The 15,802-nt window shown below is 34.4% G+C and overlaps 1 protein-coding gene across 1 annotated transcript in view; it reads right to left on the bottom strand.

The window, feature by feature from the left end:
• Positions 1–3,420: 3,420 nt before the first annotated feature.
• Positions 3,421–15,802, bottom strand: part of VCPIP1 (valosin containing protein interacting protein 1) — a 31,024-nt gene continuing 18,642 nt past the window's right edge. Inside the window, exon 3 of the mRNA XM_082719117.1 lies at positions 3,421–8,352. Within this exon, the coding sequence (XP_082575243.1) occupies positions 7,481–8,352 (872 nt within the window). The 3' untranslated portion in view covers positions 3,421–7,480. The remainder of the gene's footprint in view (positions 8,353–15,802) is intronic.

Genomic DNA, 15,802 nt, shown 5'->3' with positions numbered 1-15,802 from the left:
CAACAAATAAGCCTATCAACTGAAGATTCAAAATGAAGGATAGGAACTCCACATTAAGGGAGAGGGTGGGCACTCAGGGCATTAAACAAAAGAAATAATTTACAGAATACCACAAAATCCCTAAAGCAGGACTCACTCATCTGTGGGAAACACAATTTGTGCCAAGATATGAAGGTATGTGCTTCTTTTTAATTCTAAGCTTTCTACCTTTACTTTCAATTTTATCACCTTCCACATTATCAGGAATAGTATCTTGTCTTTTTTTTTTTTCCCCCAGCCTCCCCTTCTCTCCTGGCCTAGTACATCCAGGCACTCCCAAAGGGCACAATGAATTTGCAAGATTTTAGGGGAATTTGTGGTTATTGAAGGTCAGTACTGGCATTTGAAGTGCCAGTTCTAGAACAGAAGACTCTTGTAAAGTTTGAAACAGTCCTGCACAAGGAAGAATTATCTGGTGTTCCATCCAACATTCAATCAGACAGTAATGTAAGTGAAAAAAACGCTAAGTCTCAAATCACTTTAACGTGTAAACTTGTAGTTTGTAAACACAAGTGCACAAATGTTGGGGCTGTTTTTGTTTTCCAATTTAAAATGCATTATTTGCAGGGTGCCTGGATGGCTTAGTTTAGCATCTGCCTTGAGCTCAGGGCATGATTCCAGAGTCTCTGGATTGAGACCCACATGGAGCCCCACAGTGGTCTTCCTGCTCAGTAAGAAGTCTGCTTCTCCCTCTACCCTTCCCCTGTGCTTGTGATCTCTCTCTCCCTCTCTCAAATAAGTCCTCTGTTAAAAATATACACTATCTCCAGAAATACATCGTATGTAAACCAGGGGAAGACTGTATTTTATTTTGTTCAGACTTAACCAAGAGTTTTTTCTCCATGATTATTTCATTCTCCATTTTAGAAAAATCACATCACTGAGGGTTACTCAGCTCAAGATTTTATGACAGAAATAAAGCCCACTGGTATCTGTTTCTAGCTATGGAGTTCCATCTATTAAGTCCAGAATTTGGGTAACTTACCAACCTGAGCCTACTTCCTGAAAGATGAAAACAATGATGTTACCCAACCACAGAGTTGTTTTGAGGGTTAAACTAATTATTGCATGTTGTTTCACATAGATATCTGGATATAGGAAAATGGTCACTAAATGAGTTATTATGAAGGCGTTTATTGCTTGTCTTCATTATTGGGATGTAGCTCTAAAAGCTACATGGAATTTGTCTCATTTAGAACTATTTCCCCAGTTCCTAGAACAGGAGATATGTTGAATTTTGGGAGGTTTTTTGTTTTTGTTTTGTTTTGTTTTGTTTTGTTTCCCTCAGGAAAGGGGTTGGGGTTACAGGTGAAGATCTGTGAATCCTAGTATGTGACCGAATCAATATTATGCTTGAATCATTCAGTGTTTGTTAAGCACTGATCAAAAGCCCAGCTTCTGTTCCATGTGGTATGACAAGTGAACCAAAGACAGGTTTAGTTCCAACTAGGAAAGAGCACAAGTTTAAAGAGCCTGTAAGTTTTTCACCTTTGTATACTGTATATAGTTTAGAAAATCAATTAAAGACTTCAATTTTTCTGTATACATTTTTAATGATTAGAAACAATCAGCTATGCGCTCATAATTGCAGTTACTGGGGTCTGATAAAGCCAGTCAATAAAAACAAAATCCATACTGAACTGTCAATTAGTAGGATGTCTTATTTTAGTCACTGAAGTTTTTGAGAGCTCCAAACTATATGGTATATGACCAGTGAGACTCATGTACAAGACCTTGAGTCCAAGTTTGGGACAAGTATAACCAGCCAAAGCATACAGCAAAGCTAGTTATGTTTAGTTTACTTGGAGCCCACACCAATGTCATTTGTCCCATCAGGACTATGCCAAGAGCAAGTGAGCCCATGATGACATGATCGGCAGAACAAGGGGGTAACTAAAGAACCAAAAGGTTATAGTAGAAACTGAGGCCTTGAAAAGCTCCATGACTTGCTTAGGTCACAGAACAAGTTAGTCACAAAGCACAGAATATTAGTTCTCTGGATTTTCAGTATTGCATGTGGTCATAAAGCTGTTGCATAAATATGTGAACACAGAAACCATTGTTTTTTAGCTATTAACTATCACAAATAAAGCAGGTTTTAACCTAATAAAACAAATTAAATAATGTGTGCCCTATGTATGAGGATTTATCCATTTTAATGTCAACTGAACTCTTGAATTATTTTGATATGTAAGTAACAGTAAACATTCAAGTGTTTACTGTATGTCAGGCACTGTTTTAATGATCAAATATGTGTTAACTCATTTAATCCTCACAACCACCCCAGGAGTAGATGCCTCCATCATCCTACTAAAGAAGAAACTGAAGCACAGACAGATCACACAGTAAGCAGTGTGCCAAGATTCAGTTCTAGGAGTCTAGTGTCTGAGACTCTGCTCTAAGTTAAACAAGTCTATTCTAACAGAATAGATATTAAGCATACACGTTAAAACGTAAAAGCAAATATGTCATATTGATTGCTAAGCCATAGAAGTGGTTACTATTTCTGTATTCCCCTTCATCCCCTCCTTATCTCTAACCAGTATTTTTGAAAAATCAGCACAAAACTAAGTTCTCTCTTTATTAGAACGTCTGTTTTGTCTTTAAAAATTCAGTAAGCATTACATAACCCAATTACGTAAAACGTCTAAAGGAATTTTGCTAATTCTTTTCTAATTGAGTCAATTTCATTTACACTGAGATCACAGTAAAGAGGAGAAATTCCTGTTCCTATATGACGTCCCACTAACGGAAGTTTAAAAAAGACCTTTATTGGAGTTAAGAATTCCCTTATAAAACTAATCTATATTTTCATGCATTATATTGAAGTATAATTCCAGGAAACTCAAGAATAAAAATTATTTTTAAAAGCTATTGTGGAGAAGTCGAGGGGAAAATTAGTATGTATTAACTTATAGTTTTATTAATATAAAAGAAAACTTCAAATACTGTACAGTGAGGTGTGCTGTAGAACACTATATAGTTATAATACACTATTATCAATTATTTATTACTCAAATGTAATATATACAGCAACAACAAAATCAGAAAATAATGGGTAACAGCCAGTGCCTTAGGGATAATGGAACATTTATACTACTTAACTGAGCAGTTAAAGCACTTGCTATGTAATTTTTCTAAATATTTACATTACCACTTATTTTTATATTTTCTAAAGAGCATTTCCCTCCAAAAAAGTAGACTCTCCAGCTCTTGGCACTAACTCTTAAAGTCCAATAAACCTGAAAGTATTGATAACCTTTTCAGTCTTTTATTGCCCCACCACAGGCATAAAGGCTCAGGAAGGGACTTGTGCATTCTAAAGAAAAGTACGCAATACCTTCAAATTTTAATACTAAGTAATTGATACTCACAAGCAGGTAACATCAACTAGAACTTTTTTTTACTAGTTTTCCTTTTCTTTTACAAGAGAATAATCATTGTATTAATATTATACTACAAAAGCATGTAGACTCCATAATTTAAAAAATTAAATGTCAGATATACAAGTAATGGCATTTTCTCCAATAATTCACAATTTTTACAATTTCTGCTATTTTGGAACAAACGTTAAAATTTCCACGATTTAATTATCATTAAATATGAATTGAAACACTTAGCATCTCAAAGAATTATTAAGAATGGCAGAACTTAACAGTTAACTATAAATCTTACAGTAGCTCCTCTTTGTTACTTTATTTCAGTAAGCATTCTACTATGGCATGTTTTCAAGTGAGTAGTTCTGACTTGAAAATTAATTTCTTATATTAATTATGAAGAGCTTTGAGGATGTACAATTTTGTTAAATTATATGATAACCTTGAACTGCAGGATATAGCTACCCAACTTATATGGAGTATGTATCTCACTACTGCTTTGATAAAAGGTCATTTAAAATTCATACTGAGTGGAGTTTAATTCAATTTTGCAAAGGCTTTTTATGAAAATCCTAATATGGAGACCTTGTTTTGGGAACCATGAAACTCTCAAAATCTACTCTGCAGTATTTTAAGTGTGGGCCAACTGAAATTCCTATAGAAAAATGAGGACAAAACTGTACTGATATTCTAAAACAAACATAGTATGATATTGTCATTATATTGACCAAAGCATAATTAATGACAGAAGTTGTGAGTTTACTTCATACCTAAACACTAGTTATTCGGGAGTCCTAAATATTTAAAGAAATGTTCACTAGCAGCCAGTATTAGTAGGCAACTACATAAAATAATACTGTTATAAATTTTGCATTTAGTTGCTAACATGTGATGTCAGTACAATTCTCAAAAACCTGTCATTAGTAATATATGAGTTGCTAGCAAGTGATCTTCCCTGAGGTAAGAGACCATATGCAAAAGTCTGCTCATTTCAAACCAAACTAGATACTTAAAAATAATGGCAATAAGGACCTGTGGCTGGGATTCACAGATGCATTTCAGATTGGTATCTTAATTGCAAGCAGTAGGCTTGATTGTAAAAATCAAACTAAAAATCATCAGAAGATATAAAGCAAATTTCACAGTCAATAGCATTTGCTAAATTTCTCAGTCTTTATCCTAACATTTTCCAATAAAATACTTGAAACATAGTGAAAGGGGAAAAAAATAGGTGTTGGGCTTGCTCTTTAACTAGTTCCTGAGTAACCATTCCCTTGGCGTTCATTAAATTCTAGCTCATAATATTTGGCAGTGTCTTGTGTTCTTCAATTTCAGCCAGTTTCTCATGACTAATATTCTAGACATACACCACCTTCAAACTCTACCTAGACTTTGGGTCATCAATTCAAACTTGGTATGATTACCTAACAAAGTGGATTACTGAAGAAAAAAATTTACAATTTTACTTCAAGTTTCAGTGAAACATCACAAACAGAATAATAAGATTGAGCTATATTTATGTTACATCTAAGGCTAAAATAATATTTTAACTGATTTATGATCTCTAGCTTGAACTCAAAGTTGTGGTGATCACAAATGGCAGTACTGAAAAATAAGAATTCTACAGTCATCTATCTGATTATGATAACCATATGAAACAATAAAGGATGAAAATTAAGAACTTAAATTGTTTCTAAAACTTCTTTGTGAAGATGATATCTGGCTTACTTCTCAAAAACTACTAATTACTCCAACCAAATTTCAGCAGATTTAAAATAATTTCAAGAAATCTGACCATTCTCAAAATCAAGCCTTTTATTCTTCATCAAGGGAGAACCCAAATTATTATTATAATATTCACACCTAACCAGCTTCTAAATAGCATTGCTGTGGCAAGAGAAATAGTGTTATCAGAGATTTAAGCCCTTCTCCTAATGTTCACAGGTGCACTCTAATTTGACTAAATGCAAGTATTAATATAATAGGAAGATAAAATTTCTGATATTTTTCTATATGCTATGAGTATAGTTGTCTGTTATTAACAAAACATGCCAAGCCACAGGTGAAGAAAATACTTGTTAAAGAAAGGATGATTATATCATTTATCTGAAAGCAGCACATTTGCTTGTTAAACAGTTTTCCTGTATTTAATTTAATAAGAAAAGTCAGTTTCAGTGGCTGAAAAAGCCAAAAATAATTATAGTGGTTAGTGGTATTTGTAATTTTTAGTTTAATACACAGAAGCCACCTATACTAACTAAATGGGAACTATTATTTGGTAGCTGCAGTTCTTTATGCAAAACACACAATATAAAAGTCCTAAATTTTCCTGCTCTTTAGATATTAAGATAATTGAAAGTAAATTTAGAAGAATTGAAATAAAATATGGTTTAAAATGTGATGTGATAAAATTAACCTAAATATCTATCTTGCTCAGGTATCACCTGCAGAGTGTCTAGATTCTCCATTCTTTCCTTACTCAAATGGAGTACTTCATTTAGTAAGTGGATTAAGTCAGAGAGACTTTCTTAGAAAGAAATCCAAAACCTCCCTCCTTTGGAAACACAAGTCAAAGTACTGTCTAATATTCGTTATGAATCAACAGACTGAAATTTTGAAACCTGATAATATACTCTCTGATATATACCTTGATGATATTTTCTTAGACTGCAAACACAGTTCTGCATCTGTTACATGTGCAAACAGAGACAGCCAGGCTTTAAATGCTCTAGATAAGAGATTGTATTAACATACATTTTGTCTTTCATCCATTCAAATTCAACTTAATTTCAGTGAACAAAGGAAAAAGATGGATTGAATTGTACATTTCAGAATACAGATTTGCAGAACAGGATAAAATAGTGCAATACCAATCTCAGGTTAACATTCTTTGTCTTTAAGATAATAAGCATGAGAGCTGCTTTTTGAGGAAACTGGCACTAAAGGTTTGATGAATACACTATTTAAGCAAATGCCCAGTAGATCAGGGTCTGATGCAGTAACATTTGCATCCAAATCCAAGTGAAGCCAACAGATAAAGAAAATCTTATGGATGCTAAGGAAAAAAGGAAACATTTTTGGTTCAAAGGGGCTCAAAGACACTTAGCATATACAAGCTTAAATACCATTGATCAAAATTGTAGAACAATGTAACTCATTCATAAAGATAAATTCTTATATATAAATTCTCTGTGAATCTGACAGACTCTGAAAATTAGAGATTAACTACTGCTACCATTATTTTTATATTTTCTACCACACTTTGCAATCAACTTTTCTGCAAGATTAAAGAAAAAAAAAATTCAGTGGTACTTGACCAGGCCAGGATTAAAAAAATAATGGTAACATATTATCAAAAACAGAGCACACAATTGGCTGTGTTGGCTCAGACAGCAACATTACTGAATCACATTGACTTTATCATTTTAGAATAGATATTTTCCCCCTAGCCTTGCTCAAATCAGCAAAATGTTATATCATTACACTCTATTCTCTAGGTATTTTCACCAAGAATACGTATCTCTATGAATGTGTTTACGTTCACGGAAACATCAGGATCCCAGTATCTAATAAATCCGTCGATGAATTTTAAGATATAATTTAGTTCTGATAACCTTCAAATTTACATAAGTCTTTTGACACTCTAATAAATATATGGAATGGTTACCTTGATGATATCAATGTTAGCAAAATCTCATCCCCCCCCCCCCCCCAGTTCTAGCCTTTTCAGAAAAACAAACATTAGCAAGAAAATTTTCATGTTTGAAACATTTAAGACTTTCATGGAATTAAAATTACAAAAAACTTCCAATGAACCACATATATGGAAGAAACTCATCTCAGCAGATCTAATAACTAATTTATAGGAATTCAGAGCCAGCCTGGGCAGCAGTATATTAAAAGCTATTGCCAGTCACACACTTGCTGTCATGCACTGAATAACAAGATAGAATCTTTGAATTATATACGTACAAGATTTTTATGACTAATCAAGTTATGTGGCCCAGCCAACAAATGTTACATATTCACAATAAACATTCTGCCTTTATTAGCCTCTAATTAAATCAAGAGTGATCCATTGGCTCAGTTGTGTTTGTCATCTCAGCATCTTGACTATCCATCTCTTCAGGCTCCTCCACTGAATTTCCCTTTTGTGCTTTTGACCTTGTGGCAAATGCTGTTCCCAGGGCCTCTGTCACACAGCTATCAGTTGTTTCTGTACTCAAATTTTCAGTGCCACCAGTTAAAGAAAAAGATTCAGGTAAGCCAGTCTGAAGACTCCCAGACTTCACAGAAGAACTCACAACTTCTCCTTTCCTTTGAGGAAGATCAGATGGTGACTGCTCTGTACTTTGATCCCGCAAATGCTTGTCCATCGAAGCCTGGATAGAAGAAACCATTTCCTGCAATTTTTTTCGCTGGGCCTCAACCAAATCAGGATCAAGCTGCCTGCTGTCTCTCATTGTAACTACTCCAGGAGCTATTCGAATAAGCTCACTGTTACTAGGAGCAGCTGTGAATACAGAAGGCTCTATTTTAATGGAACTATTACTAAAGTCTGTCCCTGTATTATGCTTCCTTACAACTGAGGCTTCCCTAGCTCTTGAATCAAGGTGTGGGTTACTAGATGCAGTTCCTAAAGAATGCCCTTTTCCCTGAAAGGCAGTTACATTATGAAGCTGCTCAGATTTCTTTTTCACTACTCCACCACTACCTAGTTTTAATAGCCCATGTGAGGGACTTGATTCTCTACTTCTTGTAGTAGCCTCTGCTCGAACCTGACTTACAGCCTCTTTAACTAAATCTTCAACATCAGGACCGATGGGAAAATGTCCTGCAGCATCCACACACAATTCCAGTCTATCTTCAGAAGCATTATAGACAAAGGTTTTGCCAGGCAGATGTGGAAAAGTACAATGCTTGCCATCAGCCATACCTAAAGAAGGGAAAAAAACACATTTAATATATTAAAATCTTACTTAAAAAGTGTAGTAACGAAAATTGTAGTTGAAGCAGTGAATTTTCAACAATATCCAGATCACAGTTTTGAAAACAAAACTAATTAAAAAATAATTATATTAATAGAATTTATTACTATTAAAAATAGCATGACAGCCCTCGCTTCGGCAGCACATACACTAAAATATGACGGACCTTCCCCAGGAGAATTTTTTTTGTTTAATATCATTAACCTATTACAAACTTAGGAACAGGGCTTAAACAAACAGCTAAGCTATGAGAAAACACTAGCAAAGGTATTCATAAAACAACTGCTTGCATTAAAACAATGAGAAAATATACTTTCATTTACTAATTAAAATTTAAAACTTTACAAAAATACCTATAAGGGCAAAATTTACACAAAAATGCTGCACAGTGTGAATTAAAATTAAAAATCCTAAGTAGCTCTACTGAATTACAGAATACCAGAATAAAAGTGGTTTTCTCAGTGTACCTTAGGTATGTTATCTTTCACAAATATAAAAGACAATGAACTTTCAAAATGAGATACCCCATAGTTAAAGAAGTAATTATGTGGGCATATTTAGGAAAGCTAACATTAATGCACTGTGCCTTTGGTATAAAACTCTAAGCAATGGCACTTGGGTTGCAATATAAGAAATTTTTTTTTCTTAAAAAAAAAGTTGTATTTCATGTTACTCCTCTTATTCCTCTCTGTTAAGTCACACCCACCAAAATAAGCCTGAAGTACAGATGCTCCTCAAACGGACCCTGCAGTTTAATTTACTTCTCATAGTCAACTAATGTAGGAACAGAAGAACTTGAAAGCAGGCTTCTATTTTCTAGTTGAGGAACTTGATCTCACTCTCTGGTATTCCAAAATTTTATACTTTTTCCAACTGAGGTATAAGAAAATTGTGTGTCTTTTAAACTATCCAATATCCTTACATTTTAAATTTGTTTCTCAAAGTATATTACAAGTATGCAAAAATGGGGGTTTTCAAATTTCATAAAACCAAAGATTTTCTATGTTAACAACAAAAGAAAGATATAGTAGAGAACTCTTATTTTTTTAAGTACGCTCCATGCCCAGCATAGAAACCATGAAGCAAAGAACTCTTAATAATATATGGTGCAAATGGTTATGTTTATGGCAAAATATAAAGGCAAAAGCAAACTAGTTAAAAATGAGTGAAATTGTTAGTGCTACACAAATACAGAGGTGGAGAATGAGTGAACTCTAGAATGCTTAGTGGGCATTTAGGTAGTCTCCAGCTTTGTAGGTTATTATTTTTTTTTTTTTTTTAGATTTTTATTTATTTATTTGACACAGAGAGAGACATCACAAGTAGGTGGAGCAGCTTGCAGAGAGAGAGGGGGAAGCAGGCTCCCTGCAGAGCAGAGAGCCCAATGCAGGGCTCAATCCCAGGACCCTGAGATTTTGACCGAAGCAGAAGGCAGAGATTTTTTTTTTTTTTTTTAAGATTTTATTTATTTGACAGACAGAGTACCACAAGTAGGGATAAAGGCGGGCAGAGAGAGAGGTGAGGAAGCAGGCTCCCCTCTGAGCAGAGAGCCCAATGTGGGGCTCGATCCCAGGACTCTGGAATCATGAACCCGAGCCGAAGGCAGAGGCTTTAACCCACTGAGCCACCCAGGCGCCCCTGAAGGCAGAGGTTTAACTCTCTGAGCCACCCAGGTGCCCCTGACTTTGTAGGTTATTAAGAGTAGTTCTTCCTCCCCTGAAAAAAGCTACAGAGTGGTTCTAATGTATCATTGCGAATATTCTAAATAACCAGAGAAAAGAACTGAACTGCAAATGAAATACACAGTAATTTTTAATAAACATTCATTTCAGTGGTAAGTATCCATTAATAAAAATCCAACAGAATTTCCTCTTGGAACGTTTCTGGCATAGGTAACTGACAAAAAGAGACAGACAAAATTTAAAATTAGAGATGTGGTCTCAATGGTTCCTTTTCAGGCCATAGCCTTGGAATCGGCTTATTACCAATCCCCTACCTCAGAGATCTGTAAATAGCCCATGTGAGGGACTTGATTCTCTACTTCTTGTAGTAGCCTCTGCTTGAACCTGACTTACAGCCTCTTTAACTATTAATCTTCAAAACCAGGACCGATGGGGAAATGTCCTGCAGTAACCACACACAATTCTAGTCTATCTTCAGAAGCATTATAGACAAAGGTTTTGCCAGGCAGATGCGGAAAAGTAAAACTTGGTTCAAGAAACAAAGGGAGCAAAGAAGAGAATTTTGAATGATTAAGTCCAGATATTAAGCAAAACTTTCAAACATTCACTTCAACAGATGACACTTATTGAGTCTCACTATATGTCAGGAACTAAAATAGACCCTGAAGATTCAAATAAAATGTAATTCTTAGGAGACAGGTACAAACAGATCATTATAATACAATCAGGTAAGTATAATGATAGGTATACTCGGTTCACTGATTATTTGGTATTAAATGAGAAAACATGCAAAGCATAACACAGACTGCCTAATATAAATCAGGCAGTCAATGGTTTTAGTTCCTCTATTAGATCAAAAAGTTTTGTAATTGTTTCCAGACTGCTATTGTGATGCTTTCCTTTGGTCATTCCTGGAAAGGATCATAGTCCCACATATCACAGTATCATTCACAATGAAACACTGGAAACAGTCAAAGTAAGCTTTCAACAAGAAAAGAATGGCTAAGAAAATTATGGTCTATCCACCTGATGGAAGTAATATGCAGCTATTAGGAACTGATATAAACAAGAAACCTATGATGCCTCATATATATAATAAAATGCACATGAGTAGCAGGAAACAAATCTAAGTACTGTAATTACAATCAGGCCAAAACATGTATGTATGAGACAAATAATTAAAAATCATAGGTGATGTTTCTGATTTCTATAGTTTCTAAACCTTTTACATTATTAAAAATATTCTGAATATGTATTAAATACTTTATGGGCTGTACTCCCTTTAAGCATAATCATTTACATTTTATGTAACTTATGTAGTCTTAAATTTTAAGAATCAAGGTTATTAAAATTCCTGTATCTCATATCAAAAGTTCCATCACACATTTACACACAAAAAATATATACTAATATTTAGAGCTACATTCTTCCTTACATCAAAAAAAACAAAAACAAAAACACACCCAGAAATGCATCAGAACAATGGATGAATAATATTAAAATGATAAAACAGAATACTATGCAGTAATGAAAATGAATGACAGTTGAACCCATCAACATGAATAAATCTGAAAACCTGTTGCATAAAAGCAGCAAATCACAGAGAATATATATAGCATAATTTTCAATTTCCATTTTCATAAAGTTCAAACACAAGCAAAACTCAACATTATAAATTAAGATAGCTATACAAGTTTTAACCAAATTTGTCATCTACATCTGCATTTGTCTCTACATAAAAACCTGCAAAGAAACTTATATTTTAAGCAAAAGAACTTTAAAATATCTTTCCAAATATAAGGAATAAGAATATTAATAGTCTAGTTAAATTGGGAAATATTTCTGTTCTAATGTAGATATAACCATATGTTTGTTAGGGTGGATTTGTAAAAAGAGAAGTATGTTCCAATTATTGGAGGACATGGGTATATGTGTTTTGGGTGATATAGTGTGATTCTTTGACTACAGGATAATAATGATTTGCCACATGAATATGTCCTAAACAAAAGAGGTAAGGGGCACCTGGCTGGCTAAGTTAGAGGACATGGGACTCTTGACCTTAGGATCAAGAGTAGGAGCCCTATATCAGGCATAGAGATTACCTGAAAAAATGAAATTTAAAAAAAGATAAAACCCTGCTACAAATATTAGAAACAACTGTATTTTGAAAAGTAAAATAATTTTCTAACAATGACCCATTTCAAATGGTTGTTATAGTCAAAAGAATTTTAATTATTCTGCAAATGACAGCTGAAATTCTAATAATAACAAACATTAGCTAATTACTTAATAGGTACCGGGCCCTTTGCTAACTGCTTTATGTACATGATTTCATTTGATCCTAACAACCCTGAGATTATAATACCCACTTTACTAATGAAGACACTAAAACTTAGAAGTCACAGAGGGAGTAGTGGTAGAACCAAAATTGGAACTCAGATGTTCTTACTTCAGAGCTCTAAACCACTCCCTAATAAGGTTAAATTGAGACAGGAAACATTTGAAAAAACTCTAATGGTTCTACCGAGAGATAATTCACATAAAACTCATTTTAAGTGTACAACTGAATGGTTGTCAGTATATTCACAGCATTGTGGAACCATCACCAAACACTTTTAGAACATTTTCATCACCCTGAAAAGAAACTCAAACCCATTAGTAGTCACTCTCATTTCCTCCCCTTACCCTAACTCCCAGCCCTAGGAAATACTGATTTACTCTGTCTCTGTAGGTAAGCCTATTCTGTGACATTTCATTTAAATGGGATAATACATGGTCTATTGTGACTGGTTTGTCTCATGTAGCGTAATTTTTCAAGGTTCATGCATGATATAGCATGTACCGATACTTCATTCCTTTTTATTGCCAAATAATACTTCATTGTATCCAAATACTAAATCTTACTTATCCAATCACCAGTTGATGGAAATTTTGGGTTGTTTCCACTCTTGACTATTATGAATAATGCTATTATGACCCATTTGTGTACAAGTTTTGCATGGACAGGTTTCATTTCTCTTGGGTATACACCTAAGAGTAGAACTGCTGGGTTGTAACCAGTTAAATATGAGGAACTGCCAGACTGTTTTCCCAAGTGGCTGTACCATTTCACATTCCTACCAGCAGTATGAGGGTTCCAATATCTCTATATCTCCTTGCCAACAGTTCTTATCTGCCTTTTTGATTATAGCCATTCTAGTGAATGTGAGGTACTATGTCATTATGGTTTTGATTTACATTTCTCTGATGGTTAATAATGCTGAGTATCTAAACATCAGTTTATGTACTTAATGGCTGTATATTTTCTTTGGAGAAATATCTATTCAGATATCTTGCCCATTTTAAAATCAGGTTATTTGGCATTTTACTGATGAGTTCTTTATATATATTTTTATATATATTTTTAAACACTGTATGTATTTATTTATTTGAGGAAAAGAGAGTACACAGCAGGGGAGAGGAGCAGAGGGAGGAGAAGCATATCCTCCAAGGGAGGAGCAGGGAGCCTGATGCAGGGCTCAATCCCAGGCCCCTGGAATCATGCCCTGGGATCATGGCCAGAGCCAAAGACAGACACTTAACTAACTGAGCCACCAAGGTGCCCCAAATTCTTTATATTTTAGATACAAATCTATTATCAGATACATAATTTGCAAATTTTCCTCACTCTGTGGGCTGTCTTTTCACTTTTTTTTTTTTTTTTTTTTTTTTTAAGAGAGAGAAAGCATGAGAGAGAGCAGAGGAGATACAGAGAATCTTAAGCAGGCTCCTCGTCCAGCGTAGAGCCTAACATGGGGCTTGATCTCACAACCTGGAGATCATGACCTGAGCTGAAATCAAGAGTCAGACGGTTAACCAACTGAGCCACCCAGGTGTCCATCTTTTCACTTTCATGATGGTGTCCTTTACAGCACAAAAGTTTGTTTCTTACTTATCTACTTTTCTCTTCTGTTGCTTGTACTTTTGGTGTCATATCTAAGAAGGCTTTGCCAAATCCAAAGTCAAGAAATTTTATGCCTATGGTCTTTTTCTAAAAGTTTTCTAGTTGTAACTCCTCTATCTAGGTGGTGGATAAATTTGAGCTAATTTTTTATTTGGTGTGAGGTACAAGTCAAAACTTCATTCTTTTGTATGTAAATATCCAGTTGTCCCAGCACCATTTGTTGAAAAAACAATTCTTTCCACATTAAACTGTCTTAACATTAGAGCTAACATTTAAAAAAAAACTGAAACCAGAAACATTTAACTATTTAGTAAATAATCAAGAGTCATCCCCATAACCACCCACCATGTACCCCTCCCCCACAAAAAACAAAGGAGGGAACTTCATTCAGTTGCACGAAATGCAGGAAAGTGCATATTTACCCTAATTACTGAGAGCGTCATTAATCAATCGTCACACTAACTTTTATAAAACCATTAACTGATATCAATATAATTCAGGATGTAGAATAAAGCTAAAATGGAAAGTAAAAAGAAAGGGATGCCAAAATAAGAGAGGGGAGGATGCTCAGAGAGAAACTTATAGCTTAAAATGCTTTATTAGAACACAGAAGTTTATAAATAAGAATCTAAGCGTCTACATAAAGAACCTATAAAGAAAAGGGCAAATTAAACCCAAAGCAAGCAAAAAGAAGGAAAAAATAAATGTAAAAGCAGAAATCAATGAAACTGAAGTCACAGAAAACCTGTGAAACAAATGCTGTTTCTTTGAAAAGATCAGTAAAACTGATAAACCATTAGCTGGATTGCTCAGTAAGAGAGGCACAAATTGCCCATACCAGAAATGAAAGAGCTACAGACCTTTCAGATATTAAATGGACAGCAAGGGAATATTATGAACAATTTTAGCCAATAAAATTGGATGAAATAGAAAGACTTCTTGAAAGACAAATACAAAACTAACAAAGCTTACAGAAAAAAAAAAAAAAAGACACAAATCTTAAGAGGATTCTATTAAGTGAATTAAATTCATAGCTAAAAACTGTCCAGCAAAGATAACTCCAAGCACAGATGGCTTCTCTGGTGAATTCTACCAGAGAATTAAGAAAGAAATTACTGTATCAAAGTATTACAAATCTACCAGAAAACAGAAGAGAAGCAAACACTTCCCAACTCCATTTTATGAAGCCAACATTATCCTGATTAAGTAGTCATTTTAAGAAAACTACATATCATTATGTCCCATGAACACAGATGCAAAACTCTCAACAAAATATGTCTGAATTTGAATCCAGACATGCAAAGTTGGTTCAACATCCAAGAATCAATCAGTGTAATTCACCCTAACAATAAACTAAACAGAAAAACCGTAAGATCATTTCAACAGATGCAGGAAAAGAACACCTGATAAAATTCAACATCCATTCAAAATATAAACTCTCAGTACACTATCAACAGAATGGAATGTCCTCAACCTGATAAAAGGGCATTTCTGGAAAACCTACAGGCTGAATTGCTTTCAGGAACAAGACAAGGATGTCTGCTCTCACCACACCTATTCAGCAATAAACTTATAGCCACTGTAATAAGGCAAGTGAGAGAAATACAAGGCATACTGACTAAAAAGGAAGAAATAAAACTGTCTTGTCTTTGCAAAAGACATGCTGACCTACATAGACAATTCCACAGAATCTGCTACTAGAATATGTGCATATAAAAAGGTCACAGGATATGAGGTCTTGGCTCTGGGTGGCTGTTAGTTGAGTATCCGCAT

The sequence above is a fragment of the Mustela nivalis genome (genome assembly GCF_964662115.1).
Source record: "Mustela nivalis genome assembly, chromosome: 2".
In the NCBI taxonomy this organism is placed as follows: Eukaryota; Metazoa; Chordata; class Mammalia; order Carnivora; family Mustelidae; genus Mustela; species Mustela nivalis.
This window is presented reverse-complemented; position numbering and strand designations above follow the sequence as displayed.